This window comes from Coloeus monedula (genome assembly GCF_965178545.1).
Source record: "Coloeus monedula genome assembly, chromosome: 10".
Taxonomy (NCBI): Eukaryota; Metazoa; Chordata; class Aves; order Passeriformes; family Corvidae; genus Coloeus; species Coloeus monedula.
This window is the reverse complement of record NC_138790.1, coordinates 15,702,712-15,719,345: the sequence shown is the minus strand read 5'-3', so window position 1 is coordinate 15,719,345 and position 16,634 is coordinate 15,702,712. Positions and strand designations below refer to the sequence as shown.

Genomic DNA, 16,634 nt, shown 5'->3' with positions numbered 1-16,634 from the left:
CTGTAGGTATGTTAGAGTTAATAAAAAAAATATTAAAAATTAAATAACCTTTGAGTTTTTGCTTCAGGCAAACTAAGTGAAATGATGTGTTTTGGAGATGAATGCTCTTGCAGGAGGCAAGATGTAGCTTGCAGGAGAACATCTGCAACCAATCCATTCTGTATGAGATGGGGCCAAGACTTGTTTGTATCTCAGTACCTGTTCAAACATGTTATAGCATAGCAAAAAGAGGTTTTGAATGCATTGAGGAAGGGTGGGTAAGAAGGAAAAGAGACATCAAGCTGAATGTTTGCTTAATAGCTTTGATTTCTTCATTAAACTTTTAAGCACTTTAATAATCTGATTAGCTGCTTTCAGAGCACTGTAGAATATATATTTTTTTCTTTCTTAAAAGAGAAAGAACTCTACTCATCTTGGTGCTGTGAGATGAGCTTGCTTTGTGACCTAGAGCAAATCTACTTACTATTTGCTACTTTTCTGTACTCACCCTGAGGACTGTCAGTGGAAGGATGTTCTGTAATACACTGATCAAAGACAGTGCAGAGATTCAGTTACCAGGCTGGCTGCCTGGATCCCAGAATGCAGCTTCCCTGTCCAAAGCTTCTTGTGAGCTACTCCTGTCCTCTTTGCCCTGTAGGAACTGAACGTAGCATGAATATCTTGCAACTGCAGCTTGCAGAGTCATTTGCCTGCCTTTAATCGTGCACTTGAAATGCCTCTTTCGGAAGGCCCGTGGCAGTGGAGAACAGTTACATGACTCAGGAGTGGCTGGAGTGCTGAGGTTGGCATTAGACCGGCAGTAGTTCTCATGCTGAGGTTCTCCTATCATTGCACTGATGGTTCTCATCATCACGTTGAGCTCTGCATTGTTTTGGGTTTTGGTTTTTTTTTTTTTTGTGGTTTTTTTTTTTTTTTTTTTTTTTTGTTGTTTTTTTTTTTTTTTTTTTTTGTAAGACAACCCCGGAGATATACATGCAGCCACATTTCTGGTTTGCATGTGTAACTACTGTGGGTATTGAAGGTACAGCCTGTGTGTGACTGGGTTTGTTGTCAGTGGAGCGTAGCAACTGTTACTCAGATCCTTTTGCTTGTCTAATGGGCTGAATTCCTTGCTGAGGAGATGAGGGGGACTGATTTGGGCTGAGTAAGGTGGGCAGTGTGAACACAGTACCTCTAAAATCCTTTCAGAGGAAAAGGGCATGCATTCCAAGTGCTCTATTCTAGGTAGAGATGGGGTTGTAATACTACCTGGGTAGTATTTTGCTAGTGCTTAAAAGCAGTAGTCTGTTGAGGCTTTTTCTCCCCTTTTCTCAAACCAAATCCTGCTGTGACTTCATCAAAAGTGCTTGTGTAAGCGGGGCAGCCCTGGTCATGTGCTGATCTTTGTCAAGACCTCAACACAGAAGTAAATTAAGGAACTGCAAGATCCACAAATGCCTGTCCTCTGCCTTTGATGTCGACAGGGCTCTTCCACTGTGCATTTGTTCTTCAGAGGGAGGTTATTCTTACTCCCATGTCTTCATGCCTTTGTCAAATCCCTGATGACTTGGTGCTGCTGTTCGCGTATGTTCCCTGACCAGCTACCAGGAACGCCTCTGACAGCTTGTCCACACTTGGCAGTTAAACACGCACGTGAGGCACAGCCTTGGGCTCCATGCAGCATTGCGTGGACATGCAGGCTGTGCCTAGAAAGAGATGTGCTGTCTGTGTAGTGCTGCAGCAATGGGCAGGGTCGTTGGCTCTGGCATATTGCAGCTGGAATGGGATGTTTGGGGGCTGTGCAGAGATGGCTTGGCTTGTTACACATGGGGTCAGCATGTGGCCAGCCAGCAGTCCCTGTAGGTGCACCATGACCATGCCTTGAGCAGGAGCACTGTTTGCTTTTGCCTTGCCCTGCAAGATTCATCCTGACCTGGAGAGACAGTCAGGCTTCTGTTCAGGTGCAGATTATACCTCACTCCAGCGTGCTTAGGGCTTCAGACAAAGAAGAATTTTGGTGGCCCTCTTGTCCTTCGTTGAGTTTGCTCTTGCTGGGACTGCATGAAGAACCTGATAAGTATTTCAGGCTGCCCAAATGGGTCTCTGTCCTGATGCTCTGGTGGCTCATGAAATCTTCCATTTCTTCATTGAGAGCTGGGTTGCTGTGACACTTTTGAGAAATAGCAGGGCTCATCTCCTTTGGAGAGAGTTTTCAAAGTGATTGACTTACTGGGGTTCTGTTTGCTTGCTTAGGAGCTCCCATCCCAAAATCACTGAGAAAGATGGCCAAAGCCACTAATGGCACTCTCTTAGCCAAGCATTGGCTTAACACTCCAGTTTTATCCCTGTCCTATGCAAACATTGTCTTATTTGCAGAAACCTCTGTTGGCTCTTCCTCTGAATTGGGTGATGTAGTTATGCCTCCCAGCCCACTACTGCAATGGGAAAAGGGGTCCCTCTTGCTTCTGCAAGGACTTTTCAAGAAGCTTGCTCCTTGGAGAAGCACACATCAGCCTCTGTGGGAATGTTGTGTTTTGTATTTTTCCCCTTGGCTACACAAGCAGCTAAAACCTGTAACCTACAGGAGATGGAAGCTTCATGCAGAAAATTAGCTTAGGTTGGTGGAAGAGTTGAGATTGCATTTTTCTTGGCTAATTAAAGGATTAAAGGTGCAGAGATTTAGAGCGAACTGTCAGTGTGCTACAGAAGAGAGCCTTTGATGGTTGAATCCAATTTGAGATTAAACAAATTGCATTTAAAGAAGAAATACATGGCAACAGTTACAGTCTGGCTGGGCCTCTATTTGTTGCTGTCCTTTAGGGTCAGATAGATGGTGTGCTGTGGCTAGGGCTTCTCCTCCCTCAACAGCTTTCTTCTTCCCAAGTATCTCCCTCTGGAGTGTTTCAATCTGTTGCCTCCACACTTTGTAAAAATGGGGGTTTTTCCCTTCGAACCCAGTGCTTTGTGCGAAGGAGCTTTGCACTCTACCTTACACAATAATGAGCTGCTGTCTGTCATAGCAGTAGTATGGTCACATCCCTGTGGTGTTTTGTAGTATCTCTGATCCTGTTTAGGGTTTTTCTGCATATCTGGTGTTTTGCTGTCTGCAGCTGGAGAGCTAAATATTTACTCCCCTGTAAACTCTTTTCTGTTGTTCAGTTGAGAAGCTGGTGGATAGAAAGAGTAAATTGTTTATTGGTGTCTTCTCTACATAGTGGCTGATAAAATTCTAGAGAGGCAGTGAACTTCTGCAGGGTCCAAATCCTTGATTTCTTTGGTACCAATTGATTGTCTTCAATGGGCTACACTTGCAAATGGCTTGCTAGTGTTAGTCCCAGCCCTTCTCCTGCCTTTTCATTTGGATAGCATTACATTCAGAGCTGCTGAGGAAATGCTTTTAAGTGTTACCCTTGATAGCATTTGCAGGGGTGCAGGTGCATGAGATTCATGGTAGCTATCTCAGAACAAATCTTGCTTTCTGCTAGGGAAGGAATTCATTGCACAGCATCATGCAGGGCAACAGCCTGTTCTGCCCATGGAGACTTTGCACCTTTCTCTGATGCACCACATATGAGCTGTAAGGAAAATGGGAGTGCCAGACAGTGTGAGCGAGTAACTTCTGATGTTGCAACTTTCTCTTGTTTTGTTCCATTTTGTTTTACTACTTTTTAGTGAGGTAGGGGCTTGCCTTTAGTTACCAGCCACCTATATAAAATCATGAGGGGGTTTTGTTTCCTTTTTTGTTGTTGTTGTGAAGATAGAGAAAATCATAAAATTGAAACTATTAAAAAATCTGCTGGGATTCCATAATCACTCAAAAGCATGGCATTACTTACTAATTGGGTGTGGTTAGTTGGGAAATCTGACTTCAAAATTATGTTTCCCAGGGAACTATTCCTGTTCTCATTGTTAGCCAGTAACAAAGACTGCTTTTTGGTTGGGAAAGCAGTCTTGCTTTGAATGGGCTAGGTCTTCTCACAAAGCATCTGTTGCTTGGGGTCTTCAGAGCTTGCAGTTTGCAAATGAAGCAGTGCAGAGCAGTGAGGTCTGCAGGGACAAAGGGCTGTTCGGTGTTTTCCTTGGAAAGCCATCTTCAGGTTGTGGTTGCAAGGATTTGCATCTAAATCCATATTCATTCCTGTTATGTTTCCAGTTAGATCATGCAGATGACATTATTATCTTTGCTACCAATGCTACCAAGTGAAATAAATAAATTTCTAGGTATTGAGAGACTTGATGTAATCTATTTCTAATAATTTATAGATCTGTTACTATGTCATGGAGTATTTGGGCAGTCATTCCTTTTGAGTTTACCTAGCAGGCTTTTGTAGATCTGCCTGTGAAGTGCATCCAGGTCCATGCAAGCTTGCTTTATGTACTTGTGCTTTCTTGCTGAAATTTCAAAGCAGCCTAAAAACCAGAGATTTAGACTATACTGTGTTCAAGCCTTCCATTTCTTCCATTTCTTCTGTGACATGTTACTGCACAATTCCCTTTGGTTTGTATGTCCACTGGGACGTGGTTTTGCAGTCTGCTCTTAGGGGACAGAAGATGCAAAACCAAAGATTTGTTATTTCTCTGAGGGGTAGGAAGGACTGCTGCTAACATTTTCTGAACTCATTGCAAGCCTTCCTCCCTTTCTAAATGCTGTTCTGTGGAACAGCTTTCTTCCCTTTTCTGAAGTTGTACAGCTGCAGAGAGTGTGAGAAAAAATGGAGGAGTACCCCAAACCTGTATGGGATTGTTGATCTTCCTAGCAGAGGAGATGCCACAGCATTGACCTCACTGGCTGGCTGGGGGCGAGGCCCTGTGTTTTTGAGCAGGGAATGTCCTGATGGCTGCAGCAGCTGCTCTGCTGTGTTCCTCAGCATGGAACTTGATGAATTGTTTCCCACGGTACGTAGGAAAATCAAGGTCTCGGTTCAGTAAGGCACTTGAGTGAGTGCATAACCTCTAGCACGTGAATATTCCCAGTGAAATCTCTTGGGTTCTGTTGGAGTCAGCAAGGCTGCTCCCAAGCTTAAAGGTAGGCATCTGCTTAAACACCTTGCTGAATCATGTCTTGACTTTGAAAGTAGGCTCGGGAGAAACCACATGAGTTGACTCAAGGACTGTGCTTAGCTAGGTCATTGAGGATGGAAGGAGAGGGCTGAGAAGGAGGAGGATCTGGGTAAAATACAGGTCCCAGAACCCTGCAAATGCTGGTGATTGTGTTCTTGTCTGACTTTCTCACCATTCATCCCCAAAGCTTAATTGTATGAATAAAAGGTTTAAAGGTTTGATTTAGTCACCATTCATCCTAAGTATTCTGGAGCTGCTGTCAGGCTTGATTGATCTAACTTAGATCTGAGTTTCTGCATCTCTGTGGTCTCAGTTAAACTATGACTTGCTCAGTTAGGTGTAATTTCTGTTTTTCCTAATCCTTATGTTTTCACTGTGACTCAGAACTAGAGTGTGACCTCGTTGGGTCAGTAATTCCAAAAAACAGAGGGATGTTTGCAGAAATTGTTTGGTTCAGTCTGGATTCTCTGACCTCTAGGAGGAGGAGAGGGCTCTTTTTTGGTGGTCTTCATACAGAGGAAGAGCGTTTGTCCCTGCTTGGTGTCTGTGTATGAGTTTGTTGCCTCGCTCACCATCCTGGCCAGAAAAGCTTTGCTGGCTTTTCACTTTAATTATCAATGAAATGCTTGGCAAGCAGGAGAACAATATTTGCATAGATGTAGTTCTGGAAATTGAGTGTAATGTGATCAGGAAATGGGACAGGCCCTGGCTGTTATCATGGAAGAGACTTGCTGGTACTTGCACTTTGTTTCAAATGTAATAAGATCTGACTCAGGATAGTTTCCTGGACGTTAACAGGGAAGACTCAATGCCATTTTGGCAAGGGTCTGGCACTAACCTTTCTGCACAGGAACAAAAGAGATTTCTGGCAAATTCATCAATCTGTTCTGAAAGGGCTTCTAACAGTACACTGGAGATTTAGAGGGAAATGGTCTCCCTTGGAGCAGAAAAGCAGGGGCGTGTGTGTGTGTTTTCAGGACTATCTTTTTCTGAGATAGAAGCCAAGGAACAAGGCGCTTGCGTGCTCTGCTAGTGAAGTCTCCCTGGGAAGACATGATGCTACTTGCAAGGTATGCACAAGACAAGACCAGAGGCGCCGCAGTGCTTGATTACTGTCAAGGACTCAGTTGGAACTTGCCTTTGCTCTTTGGCCTGCAGCGTTTATGTAGAAATTGGGGACGCTGCTGCTTGCTTCCAAAGCTTTGCCTTGATGGGTCCTGCCCACATCTAGGCAGGGAGGAGGGAGCGGGGGGGCTCAGAGGCTATATGAAGTAAACAGGAAAATTACTCACCTTAATGATGCATTTCACTGGCACTGCCACTTTGAGAGCCTGTCAGATTTAATACTTTGTCTTTCCTTCCATTGCCTCCCATAGGTGTGATTAATAGTCTATTAGAAGGATGAAGTGGAGAGGTATCCGCACCTTCCCTCAGGTGGAATAAATGGGAGGAGAAGCAAAGTGAGTAGGAGAAAAGGGATCACCTTTTTCCATCTGAGCCATTTGGTCTTTGTCAAGAGTGCATATCCTGAGGAGCACTCATTGACTTGATTGGTGGCCCCTTGTTTTATTCAAGTTCACGGCTGAGCCCCTTGGCCTCCCAGTTATCTACCAGCCCTGCTCCTTGGGTGCACTGGCCAGTTTTCCACTCCAGAAACAGTCAGGGAGCAGTCCTGCACTTGGTCACAGCACAACAGCAGTAGCACTGCAGGAAGGCAAGAAAAAAAACCTAATTATTTGCATGTGAAGTTCTTCAGGGATTATTTGACCTTTTTGTAGAGTCCATTGAATCTGAACGCTAAGTCAAGAAAGAACAAACAGGATAGAAAATGTATCTGGGCAAAGGCGTTTAGTATGATAGATCACAAGACATTAAACCTGGTTTTAGCTTTGAGTTGCTTGAACTTTCTTTTCTGTATCAGAATGAATGTGCAAAAACTGGTTTGCATCTCCTGTGAGCCTGTCTTGTGCCCCAGCCAGTAAGATGGGCCAGTATTTGATGTAAATACTCTTACCCTTGCAATGTGCTGTGGTATTTTACAAGTAGGCCAGTCCTTTGGCATGAGCCAGAATTTGGGTGGAAATCTGTCACCATCTTGCAGTGTCTTGCTTTCTATGGTGTTGAGTGGCCGGTGCAGTCTGTGGCAGAGTGCTTGATAGTTCTGGGACTGATGCTGCCCCTAATGTGCAGGCTTAGGATGTTGCTGATTGTAAAGACTACATTGCCAGACCAACTTTGTTGTGTTGTTTTTTAATGTATTCTCTCGTCCAGATTGGCTTCCCTCTGCTGTAACAGATACTGTACTAGTGACTCATTCACTTTCCTCTGAGTTATTAATGAAATCCCCTTATTTGCAGATGAAGGAACTAAAATGAGTTTTGTACTTAGGTCTTACATTGGGCCTTTCCTTGTACCCTGCTTCTTCCCCTTGATCTTTAGCTCCTGTGGAACTACCTGAACCTGTGGCTGTATCCCAAATTGCAGAGGATCCAAACCTTCTATCTACTCTCTGTAGGGCTGCAAGGTTTGACCTGCTTGTCTGGGACTTTTACTGCTGACTCACGTTTTTGAAACCAGGTTGGAATTGGTAGGAGCGGAAATATTTTACAGAGCTTTGGGATTTTTGCTTTGCCATTTACTTTGTCTTAATTGAGCAACCTTTATGTACTGCTGTGCTTCTTCCCTTATCGTTGAGTTCATCACCCTTTGACTTTCAGCAGGGGACAAAAGTGATGGGGAGATGCACTAAAAATTGGTGTCTGGTTACTCCAGACAATGTTTCCTCTAGCTGATGAGAGTTTTTGGAGTTTGGCTGGTAATGATGCCTGAGATGGCCACCTAAAAACAGAGACTAGGCAAGAATAAGGGAATAAAGGTAGGTATTTATTTGAAGGGCATTCAAAGGTACACCCTGGGCAGGCCAAAAGCTACACCCAAGATGGACCCTGAGTCACGGGTTCTTCACACTTTTATAAGTTTTTTTCATTTCCATATCAGGGTTAATTCTCCAATTATAACTTCAGTTAATGATGTAATTTCCCCAATTTTACCCCTGTTCTTAAGATGTTAGTTTACACATTTTGGGCCTAGGACAATCTGGGTGTCCTTGGAGAGGCTTGTTATGTCTAACCAGCATGAGAGAACAGTAGTTAACAGGCCACACGAAACTTCAGAGTTACACACTAGGCAATACAGGATTTGAAAAATGTAAAAGTTAAAACCTAAGGCATCAGTAGGATGGAGCATGCTACAACATGCAAACGTGAAACAAGTGAAATCTGGGAGGAAACACACAGCAGCTTTCCTCTATGGCTGAGCCTGGGACAGATGACTGTAAGAAAGTTGAATCCCCCACACCAAGCTAGGAGGAGGTTTGAAATTGCCAGCCTGGACTTTACTTAAAGCAGCCCATGAGCAGAACAGGTTCTCGTGCTCAGTATCAGAAGCCAAGGCATGTGAGTCAGGAGCAGTATGTGGTGAGGTGGGTTTGCTGTTTGGAGCCTGAATATGTTCTTTTCAGTTCATTTCTGGAGCCCTTTATAACAGAAATCCGATTTCCTTTAAGATACAGGTTGAATCAGATCTTTAAGCTCAGGTTTGACTTCACAAATTCCCTTACACAGAGGCACACTGACTTGAGCAGGCGGTGGTTAACAGTGCTGCCAAAAGTTAAGCATATGCTGAAGATTTTTTTGCTAAATCAAGTCCTGGAGGTTTTTGCCTGCAGCATTAGAGTATACATTCTGGTGTAGTGAGTAGAATTGCCTGGAAGGACTATTGCTGGTTATGTCACTGTTGCAGTGTTAGCTGCTCTGACGCTTGAGGTCATACAGTCAATTTAGTTTCATGTAGGCAAACGTGGTCATATGTGTACTGTCCACTCACTTGCATTACGTGCAAGCAGGTGTGTGTATTTTATAGAGATGCCAATATTTGTAACTCCAGTGTAGTGCTTTGTTAGGAGGATGTGAAGTAGCCACGTGTCTTTGAGAGTAGCGGGGCTGTGGAAGGAGGGAAGAAATGCAATGGAATTACTCACAAAGCTGCTTTGGCAATCACTGTAATGATTAAAAACTTTGCTGTTGAATTTTGTTGGTTTACTAATTAATGCTTAATAATTGGAGTGGATGTTTTCCAAATCCAATTTTAAGTAATGTTTTAGACTAACTTTGATCGCTCCTCACTATTCTGCTGGAGTTTAGCACATCATAAGCCTTTAGGTGAGTTTGGGTAGAATGAGGGTGAATTTCCTACAGTGTGTGTTTCCTAATGTTATATTTTCTGTGGTAGGCAAACAGGTTGCTTATTTGTTGTGCATTCATAGTAGAGAAGTCACTGGGAGATGTAGATATCAGGGGAAGATGTTCAGAATCAGATCAGCTTTGCCTTTCAGCAGATTTGCTCTTATTTCTTACTTTTACGTCACAGAATTTCTGATGCAAAGCAATCTATCAGAAATGTAAATTATTAGACATTGTTAGCATCTGAAACTTGTTTGCTACTGCTAAAGTTTCAGTTTAGAAACTGTCAGAGAAACTGGACACAATACACATGCAGTGTGTGAGCTGGCTGCACAAGCTAAGGCCATTTGACTGCAGGAGTCTTAACGATTTTGGTTTTTAAATAAATTAATTTCAAAAATATTTAAATAATAGACTGGCAAAGGACGAGAACTCACAAAACCAAATAGTAAAGCTTTCCTTTGCACCCATCACTTTGTATCGAAAAATGCATAAAGCTTGCCTTCAGAGTTTTCCATTGGAGGTTTTTTCCTCTTGAAACAGGATACTTTTCAGTTGATTCTTTGTTCTTGTTGTTGTTTATTTTTAAAATGGTTTTCAAGCTGAACCTCAAGAGGACTTCATTTGTTGGTGAAGTAAGTATGTAGATACGAAATTGCAATGTAAAAGCCCTCATATGTAAAGTTTTCACATTTACTAGAGTTTCACAGTGCAAAAGCAGTATGGGAAATTATTGGTGTTATTTCTGTTATCGTGGCTTTGCTGACAGTGTCAGGTAGAGATGATATATCCTGATCGAGGCAGTTTTGAATTGAAACCCCTGGGGAGCCTCAAGCGAGATGCTGAATATTGTCACATGAAGGAGTTACCTCATTATCCTAAAGATGTGAGAATCTAGCAGATGCTCTCAATTCGGTATTTTGGGGGGATTTCAGGGGATCTCCTATACCATGGCCACGTGTGCATGTCCCCTTCTCATCGCGCCCTCTGAGTCGGGGTGCGTTTGGGGGACGGGGCGGGAGCGCTGCTCACAGGGACCCGCAGGAGCTCCTGCGGGGAGGGGGAACGCGCAGCTGTCAGCCTGCCAAGGCGAGGGGATGGCTGTGCCTCTGCCAGAGGGGAAGAGCGCCTTTTCTCCCCCTCGCTCCCCCGCGATGGCACGGCGCAGGAGCTCAGCGGCTGCGCCCCGCGGTGCCCGCGGGCGGGGAGCGGCTCCGCAGCGGGACCCGGCGCACCGGGCAGCGGCCCCTGAATCCCTGTCCGCAGGCTACGTTTCTCCGCTCTCCTCCCTGACACCCCTCCCCTTCCCCGTTTACCTAAGCAGGTCGACACACACACGCACCCATATATTTATTTTTTTCGCTAAGGTTTCCAAGGCGCAGCAGCAGCAGCTGCCGGCGCTGGGAGTGCCGCCTGCCCCGGGGCAGCCCCGCCGCGCTCCTCCCTCCCTCCCTCCCGGCCCCGTGTCCCGCTGTCCCTGCGGTTTGCAATGCCGGTCCCCACGCACCCCTCGTGGGTCGCGTCCCCCCTCGGCGCGGGCGGCCGGGGGACGCGGGGCCCACCTGCCTGATGTCAACATCCCGGCGGGCGAGGCCGGCAGGAATGTGCCGCTCCCCGCCCGGCGCAGGTAATTAATCCCCGCGACTGACAGGTGGCAACAGGCGGCCTTTGGCTGCGGCTCCTGGCGAAAAGCACTCGGAGGAAGGATTTTAATAGCTCGTCAGCACCGTTCGTGAGCGCCTGGCGAGGCGACGGGGAGGGGGCAGAGGAGCCTGGGGGGGGAAAATGAAGTTTTAAGTCTTTGCAAAGGCGGACGCCCTTGGGTGATTCACTGCCCTTCCTCAAGAGGGAAAGGAGTGTGACATGGTTTTTCCTTTGCCCCGGGGTGGAGAAATTTGATAAATGCCTCCAAAGCACTGGTGGGGCTGCATCAGCATCCCCTCCCGCTCCCATGCTCCCGGGCATCGCACGATGGCTTCCCTTACAGATAGGGGATGCTCACAGGCGTGCCTCTCCGGTGCCCTGGGCTGTGAGGCTGGGGATTGTTGCCACACGTGGTGGATCTGTATCACTGGACCTGTCAGCCGTGCCCAGGGTTTGAATGCCGGATATGCCCACTGGCAGCAAGCTGTCCACTTTTCTCTGGCACCCGGTGGGATAGAGGACTTCAAACTGCAGCTGCAACAAGTCCGCTCACAAGCCATGGGGTTTAGGTTATGCTGAGCTGAAGGTTAAATCTGGAAGGAGGAGGTGTCCTTGTGTGCAGCACTCCTGGTCCAGCTCCTCTTCACTGAATGTCCTCTGGGTACACATTGGTTCCTAAGAGAGTGTGTGTGTGCGTGTGCATACACGTGTTCCTGATTTGCCCCCACATGCTCCCAGCAGCTTTTTGTAAATGGAGAGTTAGATCATGGTCTAGCATATAAAAAATGTTTAAGGTGCTTGGGTAAATTTCAATTTTTATTCTTAGTTGGTAGCTTCCTTTCTTCCCACTGCCTTTTTTTCTCCTAAATAATTAAAATAGATTCAAATTATTTTCTATTTCTTTGTGACTCTCCTTGTTTTCACCTGTGAATACTCTGGTGCAGGTAACTGTTGCATTCCCACTCTTCTAACCTGTTTTTTTTCCCCCCTTCTTAGGGAGTTAGTGTGATAGGGGAGAAATCATAGCTGACTGACAGCTTTGAAAACAAAGTAAAATGAATCTAGTTAACGGAGTTGAATTAAAACATGACTACTTAAAAGAAGTTTGCAGAAGATTTGAAAGACCTGTTGATCTGAGCAGGAGGGGCTCAGGGAGCTGTAATGCCTTAAGCCAACCTCTGGGATCCCCTTCAAGCTGACAGCCATTAGCATTTGTAGAGCTGACTGAACCCCACTGCTTTTAAAGATTTAGAGGCCATAATCCCTCTGCTAGATCAGATGGTAAACCAGATATTAGAGCTAGATTTCAAAAGTAGTGTTTGGGGGATTTCACTGCATCAGAGTTTTGCAGAGGAATTGAACACACAGTGAAAAGCCATTGTGGCTTGTATTGCGTTGCACACTTACTTCCAGGAGACTTCAGTCCCTTCTAACAAAAATTGTCCATTTGAGAGTCAAAAAGTGTTTTGTTTTTGCCTTCCAGCACTTTGTTGACACACCTTCCGTAGAAGGGGCTTACTGAGAAATCAGACAGGTGTTGCCTGATGGTAGCTGGTGTGTGTATTGTGCTACTGAATTACCAGCCAGGGTGCCAAGAGTGGGTAATACAGTATGTCTGCACAGGCAGGTGGGGAGAGCAGAGCTGCAGGCACTGGAATGTTTTCAGCTTTCCTTTTAAAACATATTATTAAGCAAAAAGCTAAATTCATGACAGACAGCAGTCAAACTCCAAAGAAAAGTCCAAGCCAACGCTCTTTCCTCTCCCTCTTGAGCAGATAACATGTTTCCAGGCTCAACTCTTTTGTTTTAAATGGCTTTCAGGTCTCTACTCCGGGGGAAGTGGTGTTTGCGCTCCTCAGGCTGTTGGCACAACCTTTGTTCCTACTGCTGGATAATGGCTATTGTCATCTTGTTAACTGCTAGACTTGTTTGTTGGGTCAAGCTCATTTTTTATATTTGTACTCCTAATTAATTTAGTTTTCCTGCTCAAGTGTGTTTATTAATAGTCATGCTTTGGATTTCTGGGAATTGCTCATGGTCCTAGCCCTCATACAGCAAGTGTCAGTTCACAGCAAGATGGTGGGCAGGGGGACTGTCACCTCCTGCAGGGTGGGGTCGTTTGGGACCACTGAGGAGCAGCACCTGTGCCAAGAGTGTGATCCTTGCTTGCAGGCACTATCTGAATGCACAGACAGCTCCTGCCTTGGGTTCTCTTTCTGAAGTGCCTTTGCTTTGAAATCTATATACAATATCCTGTCTTGCTCTGTGGATATAGCGATTATCACTGATCCAGGACGAAGTCACCATGACCTAGTTGTTGGCATCTATTTATGCCAATAAATGGCTGTGCATCAGGTTACCCCTGGTTGCAGCAAAATTGGCGGGGTGGGAAACTCGAGCCCCTCTCTGTCTGACAGCAGGTACCCTGCAGACAGATTTACACTGGTGTTAAATGTCCATCCCTTCAGTGATTACATGCTCGAAGGCGGCTGTGCCTGGGGTAGATGTGAAATCATGGCTCTACGCCATGTCCCCAAGCCCTGTGCAGTGCCTGTGAGGCTTGAACTCTTCTCACAATCAGGTGACAAAAAGGCTGCTCAGCCTCCTGTTGTCTCTTTTGCTTGTGCTGGGCAATCTTCCCTGTCCTGACTGTGTCCTGAGGCAGAGGTGGGCTCCTGGTTACCCTCCTTTTCTGACATGCCAAGTTCAAGTTGTTGGCCGGAACCTGCAGCTCTTGAGTCTGCCCTGTGTTTCTTTGTTGGATAGGCTTGTTCATCATAACCCATTAGCTCTTGGCTGTTCACTTTCTGTGAATTTCAGCTGTGGGTCCAATGCCTTCCTTGCTGGTTGTAGTCAGCGGGGTCCAGCCGTGCCATTTGGGCGTATGAGGAGTAGATCCCTTTCTCTGCTGGCAGAGGGGCCACACTGTTTGATCAGGAACCTCGGTATTGATGCTGGTGTTGGGTACCTCTCAGTCCTTCTGAAAGCAGTGATTTTTATTTTCCCCCTTTCTTGTAACCCCAGCTTTCTGTCTTTGAAGATATTATACGTAAAATTACAGTCAGCACCGAGAGTCCCGGTCAGTGACAGAGGGGTGTGTATCTCCTTCCGTTTGTTCGATTCTCTGGATGCCTGCAGACACCGGACACGTTGGCTCCTGGCGTGTGCTGTGCCCTCTGTGCACCACTGCTCTTCCGTATTTTCGCTTGCATTTCAGCCCATCACCTTTGGGTGCCCAATTTCTTTATGCTTCAGTGATGTTAAGGCATCCAAGTGATTAGCTGGCTTTTTGAGATTTTTGAGGCTTTCTGTCCTTGAAACCTTCACAATGCTATGAGCAAACTGATGTGTTGAAGGAAACAAAGCTTTACAGGTTTTCTTCCTTTTTAAATATAAGTGATTCTTTTTCTACCTCTTGAGATGAAAAGACAACATGGTGAGCTCATTCTTACCTTCAGTAAGGAATTGCTTTTTAATTAAAAAACAATAAGGAATTTCAGGTTTAAAAGATGTATGATATAAATCACCATCTAGATCTGTTTCGCAACTTTTTTTTTTTGTAATTGTTTGGCATGCTCCCCATTTCCGCAGGCTGGGTAAATCCTTTGTGGGTTTAATCTGTAGCCTGCAGGCACAAAAAATACATTGCACAATTTGGCCTTTGCATTTTAAAGAAATCTTTTTTCGTAGCTTAAATACCTGTAGCATCTTCTCTGCCACATGGCAAGATGGTGTTGAGTGAGGAGGGAAGGGACTGGCTTGGCTTATGTTTAATCCCTCTCTCCTACCCAGTGTCTCTCGCAAGTTTTGTTTTTCCTATGTTAGCAGTGTGTACACTTTGAAATGCAAATAATCCCTGAATATCACTAGCTAATCCTTTTGCTGCTGCATCATCTGCCACCCACCAGTGCACACGCTGGCTCTCCCAGTCCCATGGGGTCCATGGCCACAGGGTGCTCTTGACCAGTATGAACCTGTCACTGCTTTGTTTGAACAGCTGGGAAGAGGGATGTATTGGCCCATGGCTGCTAGAGACCTTTTTTTGTGAGGAAACAACCACCTTGGGGCTGTCACTTTTCTTTTCCTGCAAGAACCGAGGATGTGGAGATGGGGAAATGCCAGCAATTCCTGTGGGTTATGTTGTTACAGGGAGATCTCTGCACTCATGAATGTCTGAATACCAGGAGAAAACTGAATGCCTCTGGAGTGGGGTACTGAAAAACCTGCCATATTTTGGAACAGGCTTGTACAGCAGGGGAGACTGGAGAGTCTCCTTCATGGGAGACATCCAGGAAAATGGATTTAGGTTGTGCAGCATTGAACCACTTGGGACTTTCGTTGCCGTCCTCCCTGCTAAACAGATGCCTTTATTTCAGAGGGGTTTTGAAAAGAAACCACCAACTTCAGCCTTGACGTTTTGCTGAGTAAAGGTTTCCAGATGTGAACACCCTCCAGGAAAATGCTGCATCGGTTTACTGTTTTAGTGAGGAATATCTTAAGAGAAATCTAATAGTCTCCAAATTAGCACAGTGAATAAAAGTATCTTCTTCTGTTCCAGGTGTTCATTGCATGGTCACAGCCTCCCTTTTGGAGCCAGCTGCTGGGTTATTGTCTAGGTCTCAGCATGGAGCTGGTGTTTGGGCTGTTCAACTCTTCTGGCTTTGAAAAAAAAATACTGTTTGGGGTTTTTTTTACCTTATTTTTGACTATAATACTTTGAGTTTAGAAGCGAGAAGATTACTACAGTGGTGCTCAGTAGATGTAGAAGATGGTTTTAAAAGATGATTGAAATGTCAGATTTGGTACAACTCCCAAATTGATCAGGGTCTTGTTTTCAAGTACTGTTCAGTTCTAAGGTTGATGTTTTTATTTAATCCCTCCGCAAGAGTAGGAGGGCTTCGTAGAAAACAGGATGAAACACTTTGTCTGTGGTTTTGAGTGCTTCCAGGATTACAGGATGCTGTGAAAAGAATAGCATCTGTTTTGTTAGGTGGATAATGGGTGTCTCTTGCAAGAGGGAGTGTGTGCCCAAGAGAAATAAAGCCTTTATTTGTTCGAGTAAATGAAGTGCTCTTTATCTGAAGATTTTTGCGTTTGGGAAAGCTAGGATGTAGATTTATCCTCTGCTATTGTACAGCAGGTAAAGGTCTAGGGATTTTTTCACTTTTCTGGAAGCGTGGCTGTTGTGCAAACAAGTGCAGTGCACATGCAGTGGCTGGTGCTTTTAGTTACACATGCAAAGCCATCTCCATGTTCCTGGTGTGCCTTCATCCCTAGCTGAACTCCTGACTCTGTTTTGGTCTGTTCCCCATGCAGTATTCCACTGAACTGAAAAAGCTGTACTGCCAGATCGCCAAGACGTGTCCCATCCAGATCAAAGTGATGACCCCACCACCCCAGGGAGCTGTCATCAGGGCTATGCCTGTCTACAAGAAAGCTGAACACGTCACCGAAGTGGTCAAACGCTGCCCGAACCACGAGCTGAGCCGGGAGTTCAACGAGGGTAAGGAGGGCAGTGCTATCCTGGCAGTCCCTCTCCAGAGCTGCTTGGCTGATGAACAGCCACTGAGGGATGTGACAGCAGCTTCAGAGCAAACCTTCTGGAAGCAGACCTCCTTGCGACACCTTGTGCAGCTTTGTATTTCCCATGCTTGGCAGGAAGTGTCATGCAGTGCTTTAGCTGTCCCTGTGCAAGCACATCCTTGGGAG

General features: G+C 45.4%; 1 protein-coding gene across 4 annotated transcripts in view; it reads left to right on the top strand.

The window, feature by feature from the left end:
- TP63 (tumor protein p63) overlaps positions 1-16,634 on the top strand; it is a 101,287-nt gene that overhangs the window by 63,316 nt on the left and 21,337 nt on the right. For all 4 annotated transcript variants that reach the window (XM_082288384.1, XM_082288383.1, XM_082288385.1 and 1 more), the window contains one exon: positions 16,242-16,428. In XM_082288384.1, the coding sequence (XP_082144510.1) occupies positions 16,242-16,428 (187 nt within the window). The remainder of the gene's footprint in view (positions 1-16,241; positions 16,429-16,634) is intronic.